At 52.1% G+C, this 27,864-nt stretch overlaps 3 protein-coding genes across 5 annotated transcripts in view; 1 reads left to right on the top strand and 2 right to left on the bottom strand.

Annotated features, from left to right (window-relative positions):
- The first annotated feature begins 621 nt into the window (after positions 1 to 621).
- Positions 622 to 9,583, top strand: Prrt3 (proline rich transmembrane protein 3). Of its 2 annotated transcripts, none has more exons than XM_005365014.3 (4): positions 622 to 999; positions 4,783 to 5,827; positions 6,014 to 6,169; positions 7,086 to 9,583. In XM_005365014.3, exons 2-4 carry the CDS (start codon positions 4,840 to 4,842, stop codon positions 8,855 to 8,857), a joined length of 2,916 nt encoding a protein of 971 aa, XP_005365071.1. In that variant the 5' UTR covers positions 622 to 999; positions 4,783 to 4,839; the 3' UTR covers positions 8,858 to 9,583. The 2 variants fall into 2 exon arrangements, with proteins under 2 accessions (XP_005365071.1, XP_005365072.1); XM_005365015.3 differs by lacking the exon at positions 622 to 999 and adding an exon at positions 1,006 to 1,175.
- A 167-nt stretch (positions 9,584 to 9,750) lies between these two features.
- Creld1 (cysteine rich with EGF like domains 1) lies at positions 9,751 to 19,552 on the bottom strand. Of its 2 annotated transcripts, XM_005365013.3 has the most exons (11): positions 19,267 to 19,552; positions 18,866 to 19,101; positions 18,453 to 18,535; positions 15,237 to 15,347; positions 14,595 to 14,686; positions 13,400 to 13,576; positions 13,220 to 13,315; positions 11,520 to 11,603; positions 11,264 to 11,359; positions 10,979 to 11,113; positions 9,751 to 10,514 (listed from the first exon to the last, which is right to left on the bottom strand). In XM_005365013.3, the coding sequence occupies exons 2-11, from the start codon at positions 19,037 to 19,039 to the stop codon at positions 10,300 to 10,302; spliced, it is 1,263 nt and encodes a 420-aa protein (XP_005365070.1). In that variant the 5' UTR covers positions 19,040 to 19,101; positions 19,267 to 19,552; the 3' UTR covers positions 9,751 to 10,299. The 2 variants fall into 2 exon arrangements, with proteins under 2 accessions (XP_005365070.1, XP_005365069.1); XM_005365012.2 differs by having other exon boundaries at positions 18,866 to 19,552.
- A 253-nt stretch (positions 19,553 to 19,805) lies between these two features.
- Positions 19,806 to 27,864, bottom strand: part of Il17rc (interleukin 17 receptor C) — a 12,243-nt gene continuing 4,184 nt past the window's right edge. Inside the window, exons 8-18 of the mRNA XM_005365010.3 lie at positions 26,355 to 26,494; positions 26,099 to 26,158; positions 24,240 to 24,294; positions 23,978 to 24,159; positions 23,838 to 23,888; positions 22,978 to 23,023; positions 22,702 to 22,823; positions 22,377 to 22,436; positions 21,794 to 21,845; positions 20,559 to 20,654; positions 19,806 to 20,442 (exon numbers count right to left, since the gene is read on the bottom strand). Coding sequence (XP_005365067.1) covers positions 19,817 to 20,442; positions 20,559 to 20,654; positions 21,794 to 21,845; positions 22,377 to 22,436; positions 22,702 to 22,823; positions 22,978 to 23,023; positions 23,838 to 23,888; positions 23,978 to 24,159; positions 24,240 to 24,294; positions 26,099 to 26,158; positions 26,355 to 26,494 — 1,490 coding nt within the window. The 3' untranslated portion in view covers positions 19,806 to 19,816. The remainder of the gene's footprint in view (positions 20,443 to 20,558; positions 20,655 to 21,793; positions 21,846 to 22,376; positions 22,437 to 22,701; positions 22,824 to 22,977; positions 23,024 to 23,837; positions 23,889 to 23,977; positions 24,160 to 24,239; positions 24,295 to 26,098; positions 26,159 to 26,354; positions 26,495 to 27,864) is intronic.

Raw genomic sequence — 27,864 nt, 5'->3', positions numbered from 1 at the left:
TATGCCAAGCCCAGAGTCTCTCTCTTTGCCTACAGATCAGGATGTAGCTACCTTTCAGCTACTGCTCTGCTGCCTGCCAGGGTGCTGCCATGCTCCCTGCCATGATGATAAGAGATTAAATCTTTGAGACAATGCTTTCTTTATAATAGTTGCCTTGGTCATTAGTGTCTCTTTACAGCAACAGAACAGTGACTAAGACAGTACAGTGGCCAACCACAAAGGCTGGAAGACATCTCCACCTCAGCTGAGCACATGCTGTGAGTCGCCACAGCAAAGACAAGAATGAAGCTGATCTAGGCAAGCTGACTCAGCCAGTAAAGAAGCTTGCCCCCATCCTAAGACCTGAGCTCTTTTCCCAAGACCCATATGGCAGGAGAAATCTGACCCCACAGATGTGGTGTGGTATGCAGGAGCCCCCGTTACCCCCCCATACATACATACATGCATACACACACATACATACACTAAAAAAAAACAATTTAAAGAAAGGAAGGAAGAAGTAGATCTAGGGGCAACTACTTAGAAAATATATCAGAGAATACTGTAAAATTATGGGGGGAAGAGCAAGCTATAAGAGCAATTATAAAGTGTAGACTCGTTTTTATTTAATACGCCCTAGGAAAGACCTGGAAGATACGCCAGGCTGTAGGTAGGATCTATCTATGCCTGTAGGAATCCTGAGGAAATGGCCTTTCTGTTTTAGGAGATTATGCAAATAAGGCTGGCTCTATAGGGGAGGGACGCTGCAGAGCTTCCCACAGGGTTCTGACACCACGTCAGCTGCGCAGTGTGTGAGAGAGGGGCAGTGAGGAACAGTGGGCAGAGTCCAACCCCAAGGGAAAGGGTTAAGTATCCCGCGCTCCTGTGGGCGGGATCTGCGATGAGATCGGCAGCGCTGGGCTCTGCTGGCCAAGCCTGAGCATCACCGAGGATGCGGCGCACGGAGAGGCTGCAGGGACGCGCGCAAGGTGAACGCGGGGCTGCGGGTGCAGCACGCAGGTGAGGAGCTGGCAGAGGGAGGGGGTGATGGCGGGACCCAGGAAAGCAAGGAGCAAGGCCTACAGCCCCCTTCGCGGGCGTGGGCGGTCAGGCCTGCATGGTACCTACCCCCTACCCGGGACACTGCGGGAAGGCGTGGAGCCAGGGGGAGCGGACCTGGAGGAGGAGGAAGAGAGGTAACCCGAGATGGACCAGCTCCTGCAGACTGTCCTGCGGAGGCCCTCACCCTGCTTCCCCTCCCCCCACCTTTCTCACCTAGTCTCTGCGGCTGATTGCTCTCACCTCCCCTCAGACCTCTCCAGTCATGGGACCCCAACGCTGGGCGATCTCCTGCCTGGACAGCAGGTGCCCACATCTCTTGCATCGGGGGTGGTAGGCAGATGGCATGTTATTCACTGAAGGCCCAGCTCAGCCATCTCCTCCTCTGCAAAGCCTACAGAGCTCCTGTGTAAGATGAGCCCTCTGTGCTTCGGTATCTCTAGTACGCGTGCTCGCTGGCTGTGCGACCTTGGGCAAGTTGCTCAACCTCTCTGACTCTTGGTTGCCCCTTTCTTTTCCTGTCTAATGAGTTCTCGCTCCTTGTATGGGAAGTATTGTATGGGTACCTAGGTTTATAACAGGAGCCTAACTGAGCAAACTCAACACAGGGCGTTATTATCGACCTACACTCCCCTCAGGGGGCGCCAAGTCTTTCCTTAGCACACCTTAGTCCCAGCCTTAGAACTGAGGATTTTATCGGTCCCCAGCCGACAGCCAGGGTCATGAACAAAACTTGGGCTTAGTACATGTTTGAGAGAGACCTTATCAAGGTTTAAAGGCAGTCTGTAAAGCTGGACTAAAGAAATCCGTGAATCCCCTGAAACTGCCCTCGCCTTCCGATGCCCTGGAGAGCTCCTGGGAAAGGTATCTGGAGTTACCAGTTGGCTTCTCCAAGTGTCTGAGCCACCAAAGGGGGCTGTATCCAAGAGGAAAAGAACACAGCACCTACCCCCTAACACAGCTGGCCCTCAGCTGGCTGGCCACTGCTGGCACCTCCTGCCTCCCTGGCCTACTTAAGGATGGACTCAGGAACAGGGACCTTGAAGGACTATCCACCTGGGTGGGGCCTGTACAGGGGCAAGAGGTGTGAAATGAAAGAGACAGCGCCAGTGGCAAACAGGAGACACTATACAGGGGGTGTTGTCTCTGGGGTAGGGAGAGCCAGGCACAGGGTGTCTATGCTGATGCAAGCTACCTTTTTGACTTCCCTGGGCACACTGACCTCTTTCTCTAAAAAAAAAATAAAAAATAAAAAAAAATAAAAAAATAAAAATAAAAACTTCTCCTCAGACCTCATCATGTCCAAGCTTCCCAATCCTTGTGATGATCTTCAAAGTCCTTTGAAGCCCAGCCCCTGCCTGCTGACCTCCAACCACCTAGCCAGATAATATGTCCTGAGCTCACTGAGCTGACCCCTGCTCTACAGTCTTTGCATGTGCTGTTCCCTCTCTCAAATGCTTTTCCTTCAGATAAAAAATGCTTGGCTCTATCATCTTACCATTTAGCTTAAGTGTCACCTCAGAGAGATGCCTGGCACCCCCTGTGGAGACTCTATAATCTAATCCCATATTATTTCCTTCAAAGCTAAACTTTATTTATTTTAGAGAGTCTCACTACATAGCAGGCCTGCAACTTGCAGTGTAGACCAGGCTGACTTTGAACTCACAGAGATCCTCCTGTCTCTGCCTCAAGAGCTAGACTTTAACATTTTTAAAATTATGTATATCGAGTGTGTCTGTGCACGCACACGTGTGTGCGCATGTGTGTGTGTGTGTGTGCATGGATGCATATGTGGAGGTCAGAAAACAACGCAAGGGAACCAGTTTTCTCTTTCCACCATGTGGATCCTGATCAAGGATCGAACCCTGATCATCAGACTTCGCAGCAAGCCCTTAACTTTAAAAGCGTTTCTTATTCATCTTATCTAGAATGGTCTTTCCACACTGGGGAGGGAGCAGTCTCTTCAATATTGTTCACTGTTTTATCCCCAGTTTATTTGTTGTACTAGTGAAGGGTATAGCAGAAGGAAGCTGTCTAGACAAAGGTTAAGGAGATACCACAAAGTTCCTACTGTGGGTCTGAGCCTCGTGTGTCTCATTATTTATGCTTCATATAAATTTCCTTGAGGTAGACACTCTTGTTAGCTTCATTTACACAGTGCTAGAGAAGCAAAGTAGCTCCCACAGGAGACACAATGCCAGTATTCCAACTCAGGTCCTTCCTCAAATGCAGAGCACATTCCTCTTTCTCTTTTTTAAAATGTATTTGTTTACTATGTATGCACTGTTTTGTCTCTGTCTATGTCTCCACTACAGGCTAGAAAAGGGCACCATAGGGGGGGAGGTGGGGGGCGGTGGCGGGGAGGCGGCGGAAATCCTCAATAAATAAATAAATTAAAAAATAAAATAAAATAAAATGTTAAGGAGAAAAAAAACTAGACCTAAAAGAGAAAATAACACAGGAAATGGTTAAACTATGGGAACATATGATAAATTGTTTTCTTCTTTATTTTTAATAATTAAAACTTTATTATAAATAAAAAAAAAAGAAAAGGGCACCATATTTCATTATAGATGTTTGTGAGACTCATGTGGTTACTGGGAATCAAACCCTTGGAAGAGCAACCAGTGCTCTTAACCACTGAGCCATCTCTCCAGCACACCCCCCTTTTATTGTTTATTTATTTATTTGTTTATTTATTCTTATTTATTGGTTTTTCAAGACAGGATTTCTTTCTGCAACAGTCCTGGCTGTCCTGGAACTCGTTTTGTAGACCAGCCTGGCCTCGAACTCAGAGAGCCACATGCCTCTGCCTCCTGAGTGTTGGGATTAAATGTGTGCATCACCACCGCCCAGCTTCCTCTTTGTCCCTTATCACAGTTGGACCCTAACAAAACTAATTCAGGGCAGGCAAGAAGGCTCAGCAGGTAAAGAGGCTTTCTGGGTCACATGTGTTTGATACCTGAGACCCGTATGGAAGGAGAGAACTGACTCCCACAAATTGTCTTGCTATCCACATACTTGCAGATATCCCCCATAACTAAATGCATATGTAATTTTAAAAGATTAAAACCTGATTTCAGGGGACTGGAGAGATGGCTTAGCCTGTCAGAGCCCAGCACTGAGGTAGTGGCTCACAGATTTCTCCAACGCAGCTCCAGGCAATTCAACAGTCTCCTCTGGCTTTCACAGACGCTGCACTTAATATATATATATATATATACAACCATTCTCATCAAATTATATATAGATACATATAGACATAATTTAAAGAAATATTCAAAAGGCTAGACCTGGTGGCACACACCTTTAATCCCAGCACTCAGAAGGCAGAGGCAGGTAGAGCTCTGTGAGTTCAAGGTCAGCCTGGTCTACCTAGTGAGTTCCCAGGCCAACCAGGACTGCACAGGCACTGTCATTTCATCAGGGGAAGGAGATGGCACTCCATGCTGAGGGAGCAGAGTCAGGACAGCCCACTGAATGCAGGACGGTGACTGAGCCACCTGGCATGGCCACAGCCTAGGAAGGCCAGGAATAGGACTTGTATTCTCTTCTAAGAGCAGTGGGGAGTCAGAAGGTTTTGAGAGCGAAACAAGTGCAGTGAGCAGAGACTCGGTAAGCATGGATGACACTGTTGCCTATGCTTCTCTTATTTCCCACCAGTCCCTTGAGGAATCCATGGGGCCCCTCAACCCTCACACCCCATCTCTCTTTGATTTACCTCTTCTCTCTTCCCTTTTGTAGGCTTATCCAGTGAGCTCTAGAAGTCAAGGGCTCTACACTCAGGTGTCGAGTTAAACCATGGCCCCTAGCTCCCGAGGCTCTGCATGTCATCTCCTTCTGCTCTCCCTGTTGCCATGCCTGGGGGCTGGCCCTGCCTTGGCCAGAGGCCTTCCCAGGCCACTCGACAATTCAGCACCCCACTTGATCCCATCAGAGCCACAGACCTTTGACCTCTTCTGGGAGAAGCTGAGAAATGAGAGTTCCTGGCACAGTGGTATCCCCCAGGCCCCTGCTGATGGCCCCGAGAGGCCTGCAGACTCTCCCCTAGGACCAGCCCTGCATGGGCCCAAAGGAGCCCCTGGGGGCCAGGGTGAAAGACTCCTAATAACTGATGATCTCCAGCTGGTCCGGGGGCTTACCTCCCAAGGCTGGACAGGACCTCCTGACTCACAGGAGCTTCTGGAGCCAGAAGCACCTGCCCCGCACCCAGCGGGAGCACCCCATCTCACTTTCATTGCTACAACTCCCAGCCCTCAACTCAGGATAGCCACACTTTCCACTGCCCCGCAGAAGCCTGGAGGCCCAGCAGGACAGCAGCCAGCTAGGAATGAGGATCTAATGGCCCAAACCAAGACCCCCTTCCCACAGGCTTTCCCCTGGGACTACCAGGACTCTCCCCACACTCCAGTACCTGAGACAGATGTTAGGAGGAGGATAGTGCTGGGGAAGCAGGGTGGGCACGAAGAGGACCTCCAGGAGGCTGTCCAGGGCCCCCTACTCACCCAGCAGGATCCAGTAGCCTCTGAGGTTGGCTTACCATCCCCACTTGAGGTAGCATCCACTCAAGAGCCTGGAGCCCAGGGAGACCTGGCATTGACCAGAAGCCTTCCTCTTCCTGAGGAGCTGCCAGCTGAGCCCCCCCAAAAGGGAGCTGGGGATGTCTGGGAAGTCAGCTCTCTGGGACCCCAACCTGAGCAGACTGACCTCGTTGGTGGACAAGACTCCTCAGCACCCCAGTCCATACCACCTTCAACCTCAGACACTTCTGATGAGCAGCTAAGAGTAGGTAGGTACCACCATGAAGGGGCTGAGTGGGGTCGTGAGGAGCGATGGTCCCAGACAGCTAGGTGTAACTCTGGGTGTCATTCCCTCCTTCTGACAAGTTAGGGTGATGGTGCCTTCCTCCTGAGGGACTGGCTTCGGAGGAATGCTTGAGAGTCAGACAAGGTGGTGACTATTCTTGCCGTTTCAGCCATAGCCTCGATGAGCGGAGCAGATCCCATCTCCCCACAGCGAGTGAGAGGAGCCATGGAGGCTCCAGGAACCCCCAAGTCCTTCATCCCTGATCTCCCGAACTCTGCTCAAGCTGCAAACGGAACGGAAAGCCCCTCGAGGGCCCTGCAGCCAGGTGAGGCCACGGCTCGGGGTGAGGGAGAGTTACCAATACATGTGCTTAGTGATGGGGCGGAGGGCCCGGGGCTAAGTGGAGGAGTTACCAATACATGTGCTTAGTGATGGGGCGGAGGGCCCGGGGCTAAGTGGAGAAAAGCACCTGCTTACTGGCATTGGCTAGGACCGTCTCTGAGAAAAATCAACCAGAGTTCACCGGGAACTCCGGGAGCAGACACTGGTTCTGCTGAGCTAGAGTGCTCTTCTGTGCAACACGGACGTAGCTTGTGCAGTCAGCCTCCATCCCACCTGGAACCCCAGCACCCCAGATGCTGAGACAAGAGCATCACAAGTTCGAGATCTGCCTGAACTACGTACTGAGTTCAAGGCTCATAGAGACTGTTTCAAAATCAAAAAATGCCAAGGGCTTGGAGATGCAGCTTAGCGGTAGAGTTATTGCCTGGCATAGGAAAGGTCTTGGGTTCAACTCCCAGCACCGTCCATCCCACCCCCACCCCACACCCACCCCCACAAAAGGGGAAGAAAGGGAGTTTAAGTCTGTCTTGTCTTTGCTAGCCAGGGGGAACCAAACTAGACATTGTGCCTTAGTCTTGACCCAATGACTGTGGCAGGTGCTATATTATCTTCATTTGACAGCTGTCCTTGGAAAATTAATCTACTAACTACAGTTTTGAATATGGAAAAATCAAAAGCACTTTGTGTGTGTTTGGGATTCTGTTTGTTGTTGTTTCCTATTTGTTTGTTTGTTTGAGATGGGGGTCTCAAGTAGCCTAGACTGTACTTGAACTCACTATGTAGCTGAAGATTGCTTTAAAGTCTTGATTGCCCCTGCCTCCTACGGCAGTCATGAGCCCCCACAGCCTGCTCTCAACAGCACTTGCCGGGGAACCCTTTTAATATTGTTATTATTGCAGATGAAGCCGAGGAATGGCCGGGTCGCCCACAAAGCCACCCTCCAGCACCCCCTGTCCAGGCCCCCTCGACATCTCGGCGAGGCCTTGTTAGAGTCACCACACAGAGAGCTCTGGGCCAACCACCCCCTCCGGAGCCCTCAGCCAGCTCCATGGCTCCAGCCCCAGCTTCTAGCCCCCCAGCCAATGCCACTGCACCTCCCCTGCGTTGGGGACCCCTGCGGCGGGTCCTGAGTTTTTCCTGGGAGCTTCATGTCTATGGGGTGGGGGTGCTTTTCCTGCTTCCAGCATTGTTGGCATTGGTCACACTGGCAGCCGCTCTAGCGGGACCCCGATTGGCACTAGTGGCTGCCGTGCTGGTGTTGGTGGCTTCAGGGCTGCGATCTACTTACATGCTCACCGATCCTTACGGGTCTCAGGCACGGCTGGGAGTACGTGCCGGCCTGGTGCTATACAACCTGCCCTTCCCCTTGCTACTCACTGCACTGGCAGCGCTCACCCTGCTAGGCCTGGGTGCTGGGCTGCCACAGCCTCTACAGAAGCCGCTTCTGCTGGGAGCCGTGGCACCGGTGCATGCCGCAGGTTTGCTGGCCACAGACCTGTTCTCTACCAGGCCTGTGCTCAACCTCCTGATGCAAGGCTTATCTTGTGCCTGGGGCGCGTCTGTCGCTCTGGGCACACTCTGCCTGTGCCGTCGCCGCCTGCTAGAAGGCCCCAGGGGCTGGGATGCCAGTCCAGGCCCACGGCTGCTGGCTGTGGCGGGCTCGCTGGGGCTGCTGGCCAGTGGTCTGCAGTTAGCAGCCTCTCTCTGGCTGTACCCAGGGCCTGGCCGGGAGGGTCGTTTCTCCTGGGCCTGGTGGGGTGTGCACTTCTGGTTACGCCTACTGGAGCTGACCTGGGCCCTAGCCCTGGCTCTGGCCGCCCTGGCTGCCACGCGTCCCAGGCCGCCCACGGAACACGCTTGCTGGGCTAAGCTGCTACGCCTGGCCTGTCCCGCGCCCACGGGCAAGAGTGAGGTACCCGAGAGACCAAATAATTGCTATGCGGGTCCCAGTGGCCTGGCCACAGGCGGCCTGGACATCAGCAAAAGCCTCATTCGCAATGCTGCGGAAGGTGGACTTCCCGCCACGCCTGGTTCCGGACCCTGGGGTTCGGCTGCATCGCTGGGTCGCGGTCGCCTGAATGGCCCCGGGGTGTCCCGCGGCAGTGTGGGGCCTGCGCCGTCGCTGAGCGAGTTGGATCTGCGACCACCCTCGCCCATTAATTTGAGCCGCAGCATTGACGCCGCGCTCTTCCGGGAGCACCTGGTCCGAGACAGTGTGTTCCACCGTTGTGGCCTCCGTGGCCTGGCCTCGCCGCCGTCAGGGGGTGCCTTGCGACCCCGCCGCGGCAGCCAGCCTGACGCAGAGCTGGACGGTGCGGGCTCCTCCCTGCTCCGAGGCCGCTGCCGCTCACTCAGTGAGGTATGCTTGCGCAAGTCGCTCCCGCAGCATGTGGTGGACCCGCCCGGCAGCGCGGCGGCCGCGGGGACTTCGGGCAGCTCCCTGGACAGCTTCTCCAAGGGCTCGCTCAAGATCAGCTGGAACCCGTGGCGTCACGGGCTGTCATCCGTGGACAGCCTGCCCCTCGATGAGCTGCCCAGCACGGTGCAGCTGCTGCCAGCTCCTACCCCAAACCCCACTCCTGCCCGGGCTGGGGAGCCCCAGAGTGAGGGCCAACAGCGTGGCAAGACCAGCGAATCTCGCAGCGCCTCCAGTGACACCATAGAGCTCTGACTGCCAGGGAGGACCTTGACCCTCCCCTCAATGTCCACATGAAGTCACCGAGCTAAGACGGTGGAGCATTTGAAAAACTGGCCTTCTGGGACCTCCACCTGACTGCAACTCCTGGAGACAGAAAGGCTTGAATTCACCAGACTCGGGGTTTTTTTTGTTGTTGTTGCTTTTTTTAATATTTCTATTCTTTTTTTTTCCAGCAGATATTTTGCACAGAGGCCGTGAGTTACACGGAATACAGGGTGGACGTGCATGGTTTGATCATGGGGAATTGGGACCAGGTACTCCTGATCCCCAGTGCGGAGAGATAGATGCACCTCACTTGTCCAGACTGACTGTCCTCTTTGTGCCAAAGAAATAAACCCTTCCGATTAGGCTCATGCCTCCCCCTGGTCAAGTCAGGATCCTACACCCTTACGGGAGAGACAGGAAGCCCTGACCCACAGGAACCAAGAGCCTTCCTGAGGAAGGTTGCCTCTGGCTCTGGCAGGCACAACCTCCACTGCCTCACTAAAATCTGTCTACCGTGCAGCCCCACCTCCTGTAATCCGCACTTTAGGAGAAAGCCAAGTTTGGAGGTGTCTGTCCTGCATTACTTGGGTCCTGCACTGACAGCTGGTATTCAATCCAGAAAGACCAATTCCTAAGCTGGTTCCTCTCTTATCTCTCTTCTTCCTCTCTCCACTTCTTTTGTTTTTTTTAATTTTAAAAAGTTCTGTAGATTTATTTCATGTGTATGAATGTTTTGCCTGCATGCATATGTGTATTGTGTACACATATGTGTACCATGTGTACCCGAGAAGGTCAGAAGACCGAGTCTGATCCCTTGGAACTGGAGGATGGATGGTTGTGAGCCACCACATGGATGTTGGGAATTGAACCTGGATCCTATGCTAGGGCAACAAGCACTCTTAACGATTGACCCATCTCTCCAGCCCTTCCCACCACTCGGCAGCCCTCGATTTCCCAGGGTGGAAAACTTCACTGAGGTAGCAGTGATGGGTAGTTAAGACTGACGCTTTTCCAGTTTTCAAGACCTTTCCTTTATTTCCTGAGATGAATAAATAAGTCGATGGCTGGGCTGTGGGGGGTCAATCACAACAGGAGCTGGCAGCATGCACCTGGGAGGAGGGCTACGGTGGCCTCACCCCTGAGGGGACACCTCTCATCCTGGGTGGGGGGTCAGAACCTACAACCTCCCTAAGGAGAAACTGTCTTTTGAAATTCACACACTGTAATGCCTGCCAGTCTCCTAGGCAAGGTTCTCATGGCATCAGCTTTGGGGCTTCTTTTTAATCCCCGGGCCTACTGGGGTCCTGGGCTGCTCAGTAAGGCAGGTAAGGGTGTTTACCCCAATCTCAAAGAGAAACCATACTGTCCCAGGTGTCCAGCAGGAGAGAGAGAGCTATGACCTCTGGGGGTATCCTGGGTGGGAGGAGAGATTATCTGCCCTTGATGAAGCCCTCCAGCACACGGTCACTTCGCTCTGACAGCCAGTACCCAGTCATAGCTGCCACGGCTCCAATGAAGATGGCAGTGAACACCAGGTCACCCTTAGCAGCGAGCGTGGCCAGAGCGCAGATGATGACACCAAAGAACATCTGCTGCAGGACCACCAGCTCATCCTCCGTCATCTCCGCGAAGAAGCCCGCCGGCTCTGCAGAGGAGGTGTGGCATGCCGGTGCCTCGTTCCTGGCAGTTCCCAGAGCGAGCTACCCGCGCCCCCCCACACCTCATCACTGCTGCTGAGCCCACCTGGCTCACCAAGCACATGGCATCACTCACTACTCAGAAAGCCTCTGCAGGGGCAGCTGAGACCCTGCCACCCTAAGCTTGAAAGAGGCTGAGAAGTGACGGGGCTGCCCAAGGCTTTGCAGAGGACTGGTCCCTTTGGACGGGAGAAAAAAGGCTTAGGGAGGCAGAGTGTTTTGGTGCCAAATCTGGTTCTCTCTTTCTACCTGGGATGTGAGAAAATGCAGTCTCAAAAGCCAACCTTGAAAACATACACAGGGACCAGGTACAGCCTCTTTGGGTGGCGGTGAAGTGGGGTCTGGAGGGGGAGCTTGTCTGCAAGCTGGACCGGGTCAGCCCAGCCCAGCCCAGCCTCCCCTCCCTGCTCACCTGGGATCTGCTCCTTCACGCAGACACCTTCCTCCTGCCTGTAGCCCTCAGCACAGACACAGCGGTAGCTGCCGTCTGTGTTCTCACACTGCTCGTTATCTCCTGGACATACCACCGTTTCACACTCATCCACATCTGGGGGAGGTGGGAAAGGGTCACAGTGCTGACTGCCCCGAGTTCCCGCACAGCACCCCAGACTGCATTTCACTCCCACCCAGACTCAATGTGGCATGTCTCCTTCCCTTGCCTCTCCCACCCTCCAGCCCCCATTGGCATAAGACTCACCTAGGCACTTGGAGCCCACCTGCTGGTAGCCACGGCTGCATTTTTTGCAGCGGCCTGGCCCTGCTCCCATACAACCCAGGCAGGCCTTTGCACAATCTGGAGAGGGCAGAGGGGAGGGGAGGGGAGGCAGAGGTGATCTCAGGCAGCTGAGGGCTCTGGAGTCTCAGAAGGCAGAAGCTTGGAGGGAGAAGCATGAAGCAGCATCTCCTGTCCCTCTCCTCCACCCCAGCCTTGTCCTTCAGCAGTGGAAACTGACCTCGACACTCATAGGAGCCTTCTGTGTTCACGCAGAACTGGTTGGCTCCACAGGTGGCTTCCTCTGTGCCACACTCGTCGATGTCTGTGGAGAGAGGGCCAAGGTCAGGAGTGTCACTTTGCAGGACTTGCAGAGAAACGAGGGCAGGACTTTCAGGAGTGGGCTTGCCTGCAATCGTGAGTGTGGGAGCAACCGCAAGCTGGCTGCCAACTCTGAAGTAATCCTGCAGCTGGACTAGCACTGCTCAGTCGGAGACGCAAGTCTGTCTGCCCTGTAGCTAAGCTCAGCCGGCAGACGGGTATGGAGATGGGAGCGACATAGTCTACTTTTACCTTAGCCTTAACACAACCAGCCCCTTCTCACTTCCTGAGTGCTGAGACAGAAGCAGGAGATGGTCATGACTCAGTACCATCCATACAGTTTATATCCAAGGGGATGCCACAGATAGAGGGGACCTGGGTCCCCGAGTGACTGACAGGACAGCTACACTGCTAACCTGCACCACTCACATCAAGACTGTTGTATGCAGAAAAACTTCTTTAGTTTATGAGACAGGGTCTCATGCAGCCCAACCTGGCCTGCGACTACTGTGCTTCCAAGGATGACCTTTAATTTCTAATCCTGCTCCCACCACTCCAGAGCTAAATCCTAGGAGTACGTTACTATACCTGGCTTTCAATTCTTTTTTTTTAAATATTTGTTTATTTATTATGTATACAATATTCTGTCTGTGTGTATGCCTGCCTGCAAGCCAGAAGAGGGCACCAGACCTCATTACAGATGGTTGTGAGCCACCATGTGGTTGCTGGGAATTGAACTCAGGACCTCTGGAAGAGCAGTCAGTGTTCCTAACCTCTGAGCCATCTTTCCAGCCCCCTCAATTCTTGTCATTCTTTAAGAACAAAGTGTATTTATCGTTTTCATGCATATATGCAAATGTGCATGTGTGTGGGTGCGTCCATGCCACAGCACACACTTGGAAATCAGAGGACGACCTGCTGGAGCTGGCCTTCTCCTTGCACCTAATCCCTGTCCCAGGATTAGGTTCTGATCTTCAGTTTGGCAGCAAGCACCTTTAACTGCTGAGTCATTTCACTACTGAGCCCACGCTGGATTTTTGTTGTTGTTTTGTTTTTGTAAGATTTGGTTGTTGATCTCTCAGCAAGGGCTGGAGAGATGGCTCAGGGGTTAAGAGCACTTTGTGCTCTTCCAGAGGTCCTGAGTTTAATTCCCAGCAACTACCTGGTGGCTCACAACCATCACAACCATCTGCAATAAGATCTGGTGCCCTCTTCAGGCATGCAGGCATACTTGCAGACAGAACACTGAATAATAAATAAATCTTAAAAAAATAAATAAAGGGTAAGGCAGAGGCAAGGGAGTCTCTGAGTTCGAGGCCAGCCTGGTCTGCAAAGCAAGTTCCAAGACAGTGAGAGCTGCACAAAGAAACCCTGTCTCAAAAAACTTAAGTGGGGAAAAGAAAAAAGACTTGGCCAAAGTAGCACCTCTTCCAAGAAGGCCTTCCTGTTCATCACTGCCCTGCACTGAGCTGGCCTGGGCGTGCATCCTCTGCTGCACGCAGGTCATGCTGGACTGTGAACACCTCTGCTGCCTTTCCAGGCTGAGGGTTCATGTGAATGGGATGGTACTGGTATAGGCCAGGGAGTCAAGTCCAGGCCCCACCAGTGTTCCCCACTTACCTACACACTTGAGATGATGCAGGGCCCAGCCTTTCTTGCACTGCAGACAGTGGGATTCCTCAGGTCCTGTGCAGCGGGCACAGGGACCAAAACATGCTGGGTAAAAAGCAGACAGTATGAGGATAGGCAGGCAGGTATTCTGGCTATCCCTGCCCCGTACCACACCTTTTGGCTACCTACCCGAACATACCAGATGGCTGCTGTTGCGCTCCGCCTCAAAGTAGCCAAGGCCACACTGGCCACAGGCCTCGCCCCCATAGCCGACTTGACAGTCACAGTGCCCGCTGCCCCCTCGAGTCCCTTCCCCTTCACACTGCCCGTAGCCACCGCAGGGCCTCTCTGTGCCCCCAGGACATGCTGTGGGCAGACATCAATTGGGTGAGATCTTATATGCAACTTTGTCATCCAAGAGGTTATTTTCTATATGGTTCTAAATAATTTTTGGAAAGGAAGATTAAGTTTAATATTTACATAGTCTGTCATAAAGCTATATAAAATAGCCTATTGCAAAACAATTAAGCAAACTTTTCACTTATTTTTATTTAACTACTTAGTTTTGGTTTTTTTTTTCTTTTTTGAGAGGTCTCATTTATATGCCTTAGCTGGTCTGGAACTCACTATATAGACCATGGCGGCCTCAAACTCAATTCTCCTTCCTTCATACATACACACAGTGTTTGTTTATGTTTGCGATGGACTCTTCAGGAAGACCAGATAATTTATCTGAATAGACTTTGAACATCCTCCTGCCTCAGCTTCTTGAGTGCTAGCATTGACAGGCATGCACCACCACATCTAATGAATCTTTTCTAAAGGCTGAACTGATCGTTCCAATGCCGGACCCTTTTCCTTGTTTACAGGAAAAGTAATTTCAAAAAGGGCTAGGGGCCTGGCATGATGGCACGTGCCTGCAATTCCAGCACCCAGAAGGCTCAGTCCGGATTATACAAGTTCAGAGCCTGGGCTCACAGATGCAACCTTGCCACCTCAAATAAAAACAAAACCAATAATAAGTTAATTAAGACAGAACTAAACTAAGTTCAGCTCTTGCCTTGTGTCTGAAGAGGTGGACAGACAGCAATAATGGAGGCTTCAGGGCATGTGTCTGCCCCTCCCTAGGTACGGTCTGACTAGAGGGGAGAATGAAGGACGCAGGGGTGGGGTAACTTTTATTTAATAGCTGATAACAGTAACATTGCACCAGGCTAGCCCTGTGCTTCTTTTCCCAGCCTGAGCCACTGATGTGTTCACTTCAGGCCCGAGAGACAGGCCAGAGCATAGGACTGGAGGTGCCACCTGAGTAACCCTGCTCTCACACAGCCTAGCCTGGCTCCGGGGCCTCAGTACTCTCCTCCCACTTCCAAAGAGGACTCACGCAGACAGGAGGGCCCAAAAGTGCCAGAGGGGCAGCAGAGCTTCAGGGAATCCGAACAGAGCCACTGGAAGAGGTCTGGAGCTTCTTGCTGCCTAGGAAGGGGCAGATGAGGTGAAAGGGAGAGCAGGCGCTGAGACAGTGTCAGAGTGGCCGCCTCCTTCTGCCTCTTACCCAATCTGTAACTCAGCCTGGGCACGTGTCCCAGAAACCACTTGACTAAGGCCCCTTTTCCACTTGGCAGAGGGGTAAATAGGCCCAGAATGGGAGCCTGGTACCCACAGCAAGTCCTTAGATCTAGGTTTGGAAGGCTCCAAACAAGGCTGGCATGCAACCATTTCTTGGCAGTAAAAACCATATTATCACGGCCTGCCTGTAACCCACTCCCAAGGAAGGCTCCTTTCTCCTGTGAAAGCACCAGGCCCACCCGAGGGAAGCCCCCCCCCATGCCTCTTACTTGTGAAACCAGCAGGCCCACCCAAGGGAAGCCCCCACGCCTGTCACTTGTGAAACCACCAGGCCCACCCGAGGGAAGCCCCCACGCCTGTCACTTGTGAAGCCACCAGGCCCACCCGAGGGAAGCCCCCACGCCTGTCACTTGTGAAACCAGCAGGCCCACCCAAGGGAAGCCCCCACGCCTCTCACTTGTGAAACCACCAGGCTTCCACCAGCTCCTCGCTGAGCTCCAGAAGGCGATGGCACTCGAAGTCTGACTTGCTGCACACGTCCTCCAGCACCTCCACCAGGCGGGTTTCGCTGACCAGACAGGACTGGAGTGTTATGAGCATATTCCACCCCACCCACCTGCGCCTCGGGTCTCTCTCGACCTCCCTTCCCACTGGATATCCAGGAAGGGCTATTGGCTCTGGGATCAGACAGGCCTAGGTCAGGAGCTAGAGGCAGGATTTGGGCAAGTCATTAAGCCTTTCTTGTTTTCGTTTCTCACCTCTGGCCCCCACAGTTTCAACCCGGCTTTCACTATGTCACCCAGGATGGTCTAGAACTCTCCTGCCTCTACATCCCACCACCATGTTGGGCACACTTCTTTTTTCTTTCAATCTGTCAAATAAAACAATAACACCGCTGCAGGTAAATCCTGAGTCTTCAGCTCCTGAATCTGGCCTAGGAGAGCCGTGCTGGGAAGACAGCATCAAAATTACACCATGAGGCTGGGAAGGCCAACTCAGAGAGACAGAGACCACCCCTCCTGCAAACATATGATCTACCAAGCAGTGGCAAGGATGTAGAGAAAACGAACCCCTTCTGCACTGTGAGTGGGAATGCAAAATGGTGCAATCAATGAAATGGAGCCACCATGACTCAGCAATCCTCCTCCGGCGCACACCCAAAAGAATGGACGACAGGTGTCCAATACAAACTTGCACACACATGCTCACAGCCGCAACACTCATAGCGGGCAAAACGGAGACAACAACCCAACTGCCCATTAGCCAAAGAAAATGCAGCGTGACCACTCAGCGGGATATTATCCAGCCCTAAAAGGAATGAAGGATATGCTGCACATATCACACAATTAGGGAGCTACGGAAACATTATGCTAAGTGAAAGGAGCCAGACATAAAAGGCCACATGATGTAGGGCTTCACAGGAATCAGAAAACCCACACAGGTTTCCGCACGGTGAGAGCATAACAGCACCTGCCAGGAGCCTGAGGGAAGGGAGGATGAGGAAAGAGCTCCGTAGTGGGTGGAAGATTTCTTTTGGGGTGATGAATATGTTTTAAAGCCAAACGTGGTGGTATATACCTGCAATCCAGCACTCTGGGGGTTAAGGCAGGAGTCAGTGAGTTAGAGGCCAGTCTGAACTGTATAGAGAAACCATGTCACAACAAAAACCAAATTAAAAGGGAGAAAATTCTGGAAGTAGACAGTGGTAACTATTTAGCAGTAAGAAGGTACTAAGTGTCCCTATTATGTTTTGTTTAGACTGGCCTTGAACTTGTTCCGTAGCTGGGCACTCCCTAAACCTCCTGCTTCCAGCTCCCCACCGCTAGAATTACAGGCGTGCACTACCATGCCTGGTTTTATTGGGTGCTGGGGAAGGAACTGTGCACGAGACAAGCACTCTGACAACTTGGCTACATTCCCAGCCGGTAAGTTCTTTTATGTGTATTTTACAATTTAAAAAATTAATATATAAACCAGGTATGGTGGCTCATGGCTCAGGCTTGTAATCCCTTCGCTTAGGAGGAAGAGCCACAAAGATCAGGAGTTCAAGGTCATCTTCAACTACACAGTAAGCCGGAGGGTTGCCTGGTCTACATGAAATCATCACAAAACAGAATTTTTTATTATGTAAAATATGACTTGGGGCCTGGAGAGATGACTTACTGGGTAAAGTGACTCCCGAACAAGCATGAGAACCTGATTTTAGACTCCCAGCCCCATGTAAAAGCCAAGTGTGACGTGGTATCTGTAACCCCAGCACAGGGTGGGGAGGGGTCAGAGACAGGCAGATCCCTGTCTCCAATCCAGCAGAATAACCAAGTTAGTGAGCTCCAGGTTCAGTGAGAGAATCTGTTTCAAAAAATAAGGTGGGACAGCCGGGCGTGGTGGCGCATGCCTTTAGTTCCAGCACTCTGCATCTCTAAGTTCGAAACCAGTATGGTGTATAGATCAAGTTCCAGGACAGTCATGGCTAGAGAGAGAAACCCTGCTCAAAAAAATAATAATAATGACAACGATAATAATATGAGGTAATGGAGAGAGCTCAGCAGTTCAGAGCACTGGCTGCTCTTCCACAGAACCCGGGTTGAACTCCCAGCACCCACATGGTAGCTCACAACTACCTATAACTCCAGTTCCAGGTGATCTGACACTTCCTTCTGGCTTCCATAGGCACTGTATGCATGTGGATACAGACACACAGGCAAAACATTCAAATACAGAAAATAATCAAAATAAATAAAATGGACAGTTGGAGTTAATATCCTGTGCACATGTGAACACACACAAACATGTAAACATAACAAAATTAATTATACTAAATTCTTAAAAAAGAATGAGAAATAAACATGTATTATATCATGTATTTAAAAGGTTTGACATAGTTCCCTAAGGAACCCATCATGCCAACCGATGATCTCCAAAATGTGCTCAGACTTCAAGTTCTCACTGTGTCCACTACTGGATGTCTTGCTAGTTCACGCTGCCTTTATTCCTAGACTGCAGAAGTTTACTCGCCCCACCCCGCCCCACCCGCCCCACCCCAGCTGCTCTCCTGATTCCCTCCGTGCTACCCTGGTTTACCCGCCCCGCTCCACCCCACCCCAGCTGCTCTCCCCACTCCCTCCACCCTGCTCTGGCTTCCTGTCAGTGATCTATCTCTTCATCTTTCCAGAGGCTGGAAAGATGGCTCAGCAGTTAGGAACATTGGCTGCACTTGCAGAGGACCTGGGTTCAGCTCCCAGCATCAACGTGGTGGCTAAAAATCGCCTGTAATCCCAGGTTCAGGAAACCCAATGTCCTCTTCAGGCCTCACGTTCAGGACAAAATCTAAACTCCTTTCTGTAGCCTTTCGCTCACTCTACTCCAGCCACGGTTAAGAGAAACATAAGGTGGGTCCTGCAACTTCAGCAGAGGTGTCTGTTCAAACCAACCATCCTGAACACCTCCCACACACCTGCGGTCTACCCAAATTCCTGTTCTTCACCTGACAGATAGTATGCACTGTTTGTCTCCTACTAAAATGCAAGTTTCACAAAGATGGGCTTCATTTCCTCATTTACTGTGTCCTGTTAATTTCCACATCTGCGGAATGAAAGCTTCCCAAGAGAATGTGTTCCAACCAATCAACAGAGACCAAGAGTTTGGGGTATGTACCGCCCCACCACCTTCTTACCTGTCTTTGTATTTGGACAACTTCTCTTCCTCCCAGGCAGTGTTTCCACCGCCAAAGTTGTCCCGGATGGTCCTCTCTAGGCCCTGGATAGCGAAGAAATTAGGAATACCTAAGTACAGGGCCTGATGCATCCTTTTTGTTTTTTGTTTTTCTGAGGCAGGATTTCTGTCCTGGAACTCACTCTGTAAACCAGGCTGGCCTCGGATTCAGAGATCCACCTGCCTCTGTCTCCCGAATGCTGGGACTAAAAGCCTTGCCACCATGCCCGGCTTAACTTTCTAACATTTCACTAGTTTACGTTATTGATCAGGAAACTGAGGCACTGTTTCCCAAAGACCATACAGCTAAAGCAAGCAACCCATACCCTGCTCTCTGCGAATGGGCCCCTCCCACGAGGCTATTAGTGCACCCACCTTGTTGAAGCTGTCCACCAGTGCTCGGCAGGTATGACATGGATGGGGCTCAGCTCGGGGAGAAGAGTGAGGAGGTGGAGAGGGCTGGAGCCAGACAGATCCCGGGAGGCTCAGAAACAGGCTCAGGCCCCAGAGCAGAGATGGAACCAGGCCCCATAGGGGTTGTGGGGCCATCTTTTCCCAGGCGGGGGATGTGCAGATTTAGGGTAAGGAAAGGGGTCACTGGAGAAGCCAGGCTGTAAGGAGGAAAGCGAGGGCTTGTTTCCGAGGTGCCTTGAGGCTGAAAGCCCCAGATCTACGTAATTACAAACGAGGACGAATTGGGGTACTGGAGGCTGAGACGCTGGGAGAGGAAAGAAGCCTAATCTATAACTCCAGGAGAAAAATTATGTCTCCGTTACCGTAGGGGGAGGTGGCAGGGATCGCTGGAAAAGGAGAAGGCGTCAGCCCATGGTTTTAGGGTCTCAGTGAGTTAGTACGGGTCAGAATTAGAAAGGTTCAGATTCCAAATATTCCGAGAGAAAGCCGGATGGGCGGTCCTGGGGGAGGAGCCCGGATCCGGATGTGAAGAGAAGGGGTCAAGTTCCGCGCCTCTTTGGAAGACGCAGGGACGGCCTGGAACAGGACGGGAAGGATCCAGACCCCGCTAGACTACAAGGAGAAAAAAAAAGTCCCCGCCCCCGCCCCGGGAGTTGTGGGCCGAGTCTCCTTAACGCCACCGCCCCCCGTAAAAGTACACCCTTCTCCAAAGCCGCAGCTAGGAGGGCGGAGCCTCCTCACAGCCAATGAAGGATGGCCATGTGACATTGCGTCATCCCATGCTAACCAACCAGAAGCGGCGCCGGGCTGCACCTGTCCCGGTTTTAAAGGACCGCGGGTTAAAGGCTCTCAGCGGTTTAGTAGGACGTACACACGACGAGGGCGACTCGGTTAGGTTAACTGTGTTGGTCTTTATTTGAGTGCAGGGTAGGGTCCCGGGTCCCATGCCTCGCCGCAGCTCCCGGGGGCTCCCGATTGCAGGTTGCAGCTGTCCAGGGCGGCCCGCAGAGCCTGGGCCACTCGCTCCACCCTGTCCGTGGGCCGCCAGGTGCTCCGGGAGCAGCCTCCCTGCAGGACGTCCAGGAAGCCGGGCAGCTGCGAAGGCAAGGAGAAGAGCGGCGCGGCGCGGAAAGGGGCGGGTACGGCATCGGGGTGCAGCAACCCGTCAAAGTAGACCCCGACGTAGCGGCCGGCCGCCCGGCCTTGCAGGAAGTCGGGCAGCACGCAGCTGAGCCAGGAGGCGAGGGTGTCATGTGGCCCCGGTCCCACAGTCTCGTGTTGGAGCCACTGCTGGCACTGCGCCACCGCCGCTGGCGAGAAGAGGAGGACCACCACGCCATCCTCCTGCAGGGTCCGGCGCCGCTGCTCGTGGAACCAGGCCAGGGCCCCGTGCGCGCTCAGCTCGCGGCGGCTCCACAGGTCCACGGCCACGCGCAGCGGCAGCTGGCTCAACGCAGACGCCAGCGCGCCCACTAAACGCTCATGGCCCTCTCCCTCGCCAGAGTGGAGGAGTAAGGTTGTGCGGGCCCTGGGGGCAGCTGTCGGGAGAGCCAGCCCGAGTGGGTGAGCCCGGACCTGTCTTCCCTCCATCCACTGGAGCCCACAGTCACCCTTTGAGGCTGCCCCTTGGAAACCCGGACAGGGAGGCGCTCACCTTTCACACGATCCTTTTTTAGAAGGAGAGAGAAGAAAAGTACAGCGACCAAGAGTAGGCAGACCAGCCACACCAGGACCCAGCGCTTATGGATGTCTGGGATAGACAAGGAAGAATGGGCTAGTTAGAAACCTTACACCTTTCGCTCCGTTTCACAGAGGAGGAAAACTGAGGCCCGTAGTAGACTTGGAGTAATTTGCCCCAAAGTCACAGTGTCAGAGCTTGTGCACTGAAAAAGCTCCATCTATATCTGTGTGACCTGCCTCAGTTTTCAAGCTTGTAAATTTGGGATAACGGTACTAAGTGCATAGGGTTACATGTAAAATACAAAACAGTGTCAGGCCTCGTAAATGCTTAAATGTCAGCTGATAGTGCCCCTTAAGTGTAGGGTTGCAGGCCCTTAACCTTGTTGTCTTGCCATGACTGCAAAAGCCTTCTGACTAGCCCCCCCCCTTTCTGATTCAGTGGTTCACTCTGTGGGTATCCACCGAGATCTGTTTGAGACAGCTTTATTTTAACCCTTGAGGAAGCTGGTGTTGCTGGGAACATAAAATCCCACATCTCTCATGAGCCTCCCATCTTCCTCCCAAGACTCTAACCACACCGACTGCCTTGGAAACTCTCAGAAATGTTCTGCATAGTCTTAAAAATGCTGCTTGACTCCCTTTACCTAGGTCAGACCTCACAGTGAGGCTGGGACCTTTCCCCTGAACCTTTCATCCCACCTAGGTCAGGCAGCCACTCCGCTCATTCACACTCCCTCCCTCCCCCCGAACCCTTTCCACTGCTTCGTGCTTCGTTACCTAGCACTGTTACAAGATCACACCTGCAAACATTCAACAGTTCATACTTCTTGGTTGGATGTTCTCTACTGGCTCTTTTAGACTTGCGTTGGCAAGGGCAGGTTCTGCCTTTTTGGTAATGCTGGGATCTCTGAAAGTGTGTTCTGGGTGTCTATGTGTGTCTGTCTCTGTGTGTCTCTTTCTCCACACACCACAGAGCGTGTGTGGAGGTCAGAGGACAACTCTAGGCAGGGAGCTCAGGTTGTCAGGCTTGGTGGCAAGTGGCTTTGCCGACTGAACCATCTTTCTGCCTCTGTGGTTTTGGGATGGATAAAGGAATGTAGCTGTGATGTTTTTGAGCCAGGCAAAGCATTGCAGCCGTTGCCCAGCCCTGTAGTCCCTGTCGTCCAAGTCAGCTCCCTACCTAGGAAGAGCAGTTCCTGGTATACTCACACTTGTCCATGGGACAGGCCCATAGCGTTCCCAGGTCATCCTCCTTCCACAGCTGCAAGACACAACCACAGGCCGGTGCTGCTGGCGCACGCCTTTAATCCCACACTTGGGAGGCAGGCAGGAGGATCTCTGTGAGTTTGAGGCCAAGCGAGTTTCAGGACTGTTACACAGAGAAACCCTGTCTCAAAAACAAAAACAAAAAAAGACACAACCACAGGCCCCTGCTGTTCAACACCTAATAATTTCTGCCCAGCCTGTTCAATCTCCTACCCTTGGCTCTGCATACTTCCCTGCCCAGAGCAGGTTCCTGCTTTTGCTCAAGCTGTGCCTAAGCTGAGTTCTGTGCCAAGTGGGGCCTTCCTCAAAGGCAGTCTTCCTCAAAGCTCTTTCTAGACCCTAACACTGGGGGTGTGTATCACTTAGCCAGTCTCTAGCCAGAAGTGAGCACCTGGGGGACAGGAACTATACGCTCCTGCTCTTTACCGACCCAGGGCTAGACACAAAGCAAGTGGAACAGGTTGGCCAGTGCAGGTTTGAAGGATCTTGCCTGTAGGCACCAAGACACGCTATATCACCAACTCACCTGCACGCACTGGTGTGTCAGGAAGTCTTGCAGCAACTGCTCTCCAAGGTGAGCAGCTCTCTGCAAGTCAAGGGAAGGGGGGCTGTCACCTGGGGCAGCATGGAAGGTGCTGCAGTGGAGCAGAATTGTTTGTCGAGAGACGCTGGGAGACTTGGGCGCGCGCGCACACACACAGACACACACACACACACACACTATTCCAAGAGAGCTGTACTGGGCCTGGCAGAGCAGTAGCAGAATAGAAGGTAATGGGATAGAAGGACAATATGAAGCCATAGTTGAGATGGAGCCGGGAAGGCCTGGAGGGAGATTCCTTGGTCCTCACCGTGGAAGTGTTGCTAGGCAGTGCTGTACAGCCACTGGGTTCCAAGGCACAGACTGATGTGTCGTTTAGGCCGGTTCTCATCTCCACTAATAGCATATCGTCCTTGAAGGGCCCCAAGGAGTCTGGGAGGAGGGAGAGGCCACTCTAGTAAGACCCACTCAGGAGTTGCCACTTGTCTTCCACCCATCCCCTGACCTTCACCCCCAGAAGCAGTTTCTCCATGGCTCACCCCAATTGCAAGGGACCCTGTCCCAGCCACCCTCAAGCCCCACTCACCAGCCCACAAGCATTCTTGGAACTGTACCTTCTCCAAGCTGCTCACCTGCTTAGAAGGGGCCAGAATTAGGAGCACTAGGAAAAGCAAGAGCCAGGGCCGGAAAGTCCACAAGGGAAGGAGCAGGCAAGAGGAAGCCCGTCAGGCCGGCTCTGCACTCTGGACCTGAGGTTAGGCACATCTGGGTTCAGCTGCAGGATTGGGAGTCACCCATCTGTCTCAGAGCAGGCCTTGGGAGAAGACCTGTGCTGACGGAGCTTACAACCCTGCAGCGCTCTGGGTCTTGAAGCACTTACAACCGGTCGCCCTTACCTGCCACCCACTGAAAATCACAGTCTCTGCCCTTCCCCATGCCTTCACCTTTTACCACAGCACGAGTTTCACTTTAACGTGCTGTTCAGTTATACGTATTGTTCACCTTCCTTCCTTAGGAGCAGGTTCTGTGACGAGAGGAACAGCTCTTGGTTTTGTTCACTGACAGCTGTCTCAAAGTGGCTGGCACGTAGTAGATAGTCAACCAATATGTTTTGTTTTGAAACGGTCTCGATCTTTAACCTAGGCTGGCCTGTCATTCACTACAGCTCAGGCCAGGGTGGCCTCGAACTCAGGGCAGCACGTCCTCCTGCCTCCGTCTCCCAAGTGCTAGGAATATAGGCATGAGCCACCTTGCCCAGCTAAATCTTGAATGAATGCTTTTATTTTTAACCTAAAAATTATTTTATTTTTATTATTAGTGTGTCTGTGTATGATGTGTGTGACAGGGGCATGAGTTCCAAGGAGTACCTGTGGACGCTGTAGTTTGGGGAAAAGAATTGGTGCGGGGTCCCACCCTCAGCCCAATGCTTTTGATCACCATTCTGACCTGGACACAGAGGTTGGGGTGGCCTCTCACCGAAGGGAACTCATGAGGCTTCTGTGGAAGGCAGGAAATAAGTGAAGTTGCAAAGGGAAAACCTGGGGTCCCCCTTTCTCTCTCCATCCTGGGTCTGCCTTTGACCTCACATTCACAGTGACATTCTCCTGGAGCATTGGTGGCATAAGGGGCTGGCAGGGAACCTGGTCTGGTGCCTGCCAGCAGAGTGCCACCTTGGCCGGCAGAGAGCATGGTGCATTTAGCTGCCATCTTCCTGGGGACAGCACCTGCAGCCTGGCTATGTGCCAAAGGTTCCGGTGTGCACGGGGATCTAGAGAAAAGAGTCGGGGTTACTAAACATGAATCAGCCTTCCTACGCAGCCAACCCCTTGCCACAGGAGATCCACTCACCTTCCCGGAAAGGGCAGAAACTGGTCCTAACAGAGTCTGGCTCCAGGGGCCACACCTGGGAAGAAAAAAGTCGATCCAACCCAGTCACTCATCCATGAACATGTGTCAGACCCTGCTGCATTCCAGGATACACTCCTGGAGGCAGGTCTCACAAACACTCACCACCTTCCTCCCCTCTTACAGAGCTCTAGAGATGGGAATTTGGATTCTCTCAGTGACCACTGCCATGTGACAGAACATCTTCTCTCAACTTGGGGCAAGGGGCTTGTGCTTGTTTGTTTTTCTATTTTTGATACAGGGTCTCACTATGTAGCCTTGTCTGGCCTGGAACTAGCAGAGATCCAGCTGCCTTTGCCTTTTGAGGGCGGGGATTAAAAGCACTCACCATCATACCTGGCTTTTCACCCAACTGTTAATGAGTGCCTACTGTGTGTCTTAGCAGTGTGGTATACACTAAGAGCCTTAGGTTATTCATCTTGATTCACTTCACAACCATTGTGTGAATACCGCCTGTGTATCAAATACTGTGCTAGGTTTGTAAGAGCATCACCATGTGCTTAACACTATGCCGTGAGAAACCATTAACTTATTCATCAAATGTTTAACCGAGAGAACCTGCTCAGTGGTGGGCACTGGGCATGGCGATGCCGTTAAATCACAGCGCACATTTCCTGAGCATCTGCCATGTGTCCTACCATTGTGTTTGGCAGTGGGGATTTGTTCATTCATCTCTACAGCCAATATTAGCACCCACTGCATGCCAGGAACTGTCCAAGAGTCTGGCAAAGTTCCTGTGTTTGAATAAGATAGGCTTTGCTTGCCTTCAAGGAAGTCACAGACTCACAGTTGTAGTAAGGATAAAATATGTAAACGTTAGTCACTTAGCCACTTCCAAATATTCACTGAGCATCTTACGTATGCAACGAAAAGTTAGACAGAAGCCCAAACGTTAAAGGAAGTGACACATGGACAAGAAAAGCCAGAAGGACAGGGGGATTGGGAACTAAGAGAGGCCAGGAGAGTGGAGAAGCTTTGGGAAAGAGTGGATGTGAGCCAGGAAAGTTTGGGTACCTGGAAACAGAGGTGGGAAATGCCTGAGGAAAGGCAGGGTGGGCGAGCCTTGGTCAGCAGTTCCACGGGAAATAACAAACTTCATAAAGGAGAAGTTGGAAGGAAGTCTACTGGGAAAGGTTCAGTTAAGGGTAAAGCTAGAGAACCAGGGATGGCAGAAAGGCCCTGGAAAGGGAGGTAGGGTGTAGAGGTTGTTGACAGACTACAGGAGAGATTATAGAGGCCCAAGGTGAACTGAAGACGGAGAGGAAGGGGGAAGAATGAGTAAGAGGTCACGTGCCTGGGACTCGATGAATAATATCATGTGCAGTTAGAGGGAGTGGCAGCAGCCAACACATTCAAACCTAGATGTGGCACCCTTCTTTACAACAGCCCCGGGAGGGTACAGTTGATCCAGACTACAGATAAGAAGCAGGCTGACAGAGGCAGTGGCCTGCCCAAGGTCATTCAGCCAGTAAATGGCAAGGATTCAAGCTCATTTAAGCACGTAGCATGGGTCCTACCCTTCACGGGAACTCGAAGAGGGAACTAGAAGAGGAGGGAAAGGCTTCAGGGAAGAAGTGACATCTAAGTCACGAGGAACAGTCCTGTGGATAAAGGACCCCAGGAGCATTCTGGGCACATAACAAGGAGAACGCACAGGACAACAAGAGTAAAGAGACAGCCAGCCACCCAAAGGGGCCATGGTCCCCACAGAGTGGGGAGAACAGTGACACTAGAAGATCGGAGGCCATCCCTCTGTACCTCCCTAGCCCTGTTTCCCACGTGCAGGTGGATTCTGCTCCTACCTGAATGCAGAGGCAGGGAACCAGGTCTGTATGGTTTAAGGTGATAGTCTGTGGTCCAGTCTGTGGGATAAACAGATGGAAGTGAGTTAAGGGAAGATAAGGAGAAGAAACAGAGAGGCCCAAAGTAGAGGGAAATAGGCAGACAGACCCCCCCACACACACTGCACCCCTTCAAAGGTCCCCTTTGACAGTTTGCATACATCCTTAATGTGGGCATGAGCACAGGGTGAACATGGACCTGAAGGAGGAGCCTCACCAGGTTTTTGTACCTCCAGGGTTTGAGGGGACCCTGGACCTGATCCCAGTACAGTAAGAAGCCAAAGTTCTGCTCCTCAGAGACGTCCAGTACCAAGTGAACACTGTCACCATCTGCAGACACATTGAGCCAGGGCAGGGCTAACGGGGAAAGCAAAGGGGGTGGGATTCAGACTCCCTTCACCCTGCTGCACAGCCAAGCCTGGGCCATACTCACCAACTGTCCCATTGGAAATTCCACCAAACCCTCAGACTAGGAGGCCCTGGGAGGACAGACCAGGCTTTGTCCCCAGCCACAAGCCCAGAGACAAACCCACAGAGGCTCCAGCTTGCATCGTGGGACAACTCTTCTTCCTCTGCAGCCTGTAGAATCCTGCTACCTCCTCAATGCCAATGACTTTCCCTGGACTCTGCCTACGCCCCACATAGTAATACCAGTAAAAGCTGCAGTGCTTGCAACAGCTTGCAAGACCTTAACCAGCCTAGTTTCTGACCCCTTTCTAACCTCATCTGTTAGTACCTTGTCTTGACTACTTTGCTGCAAACACATGAGGTTTCTTCATATTCCTCAAGCACGCTCGATCTTGACCCTACCCTGGGGGCCTTTGCATGTGCATTCTCCCTATGGAACACCCGTCTCTCAAATACAGGACCCTTCACATCCCTTGCTATAGTGCCTCTCACTACTGCAACTCTCTTCCCATCCCCCTCTCTTGACTTCTCTCCAAACTCCAGTCACCATCTACCTTACTGTACACCTTACATCTACACAGGTCTACTGGATCGTCTCTCAACCCCTCCCTAATCCCAACTCCAGCTCCATAAGGATGGGAGTTTCAGAGAGTTTGCTTATTAATTTCCTTCCCGTCTATAACCGTGTCTGGCATGGAGTAATTATTCAGTCAATGTCTGTTGAATAAAGAAAGCCATCACTACTGTGTGACAAGATGAGATGCCTGATGTGTGTCTGTTCTTGAAGCCCTGGCCCCTAGTGAGCTTCCTGAGGTGCCAAAGAGGAAGGCCAAAAAGTTGAAAAGAAGAAAGATTTAGACGATTTCAAAGTTTAAAAACTGCAACCGAATTCATGGTTCACCTTGTGCACATTGTAGAAGTCGAAGCATGTGTAAACACTGACACAGCTGGACCAGATGTGGTGACACACACCTGCAACCTCAGCTAAGAAAGAGCTAAGACAGGAGGATCACAAGTTCAAGTTTAGAATGCACACACACCCTAGCAAGCTCCCATCAAAACCAAAACAACATAACTATATAACCACGTCACTGAACTAGCTATTAAAGCCTCTTTGCTGGACACAATGGTGCACATGCATTCCCAGCACTTGGAAAGCAGAGGCAGGTGGATCTGTGTGGACATGAGACTTGTGAGTGCTGGTCCAGCAAGAATGACACAGTAAGACCTTGTCTCCAAAAAAAAAAAAAATAAAGTCATTGCACATGCTATATATGCATGATAAATTTTTTTTCTTTTCTTTTTTTTTTTTTTTTTTT

Source organism: Microtus ochrogaster, unplaced genomic scaffold (assembly GCF_000317375.1).
Source record: "Microtus ochrogaster isolate Prairie Vole_2 unplaced genomic scaffold, MicOch1.0 UNK1, whole genome shotgun sequence".
Lineage (NCBI taxonomy): Eukaryota > Metazoa > Chordata > Mammalia > Rodentia > Cricetidae > Microtus > Microtus ochrogaster.
The sequence above is the reverse complement of the archived record's forward strand: the minus strand, read 5'-3'. Positions and strand labels throughout refer to the sequence as shown.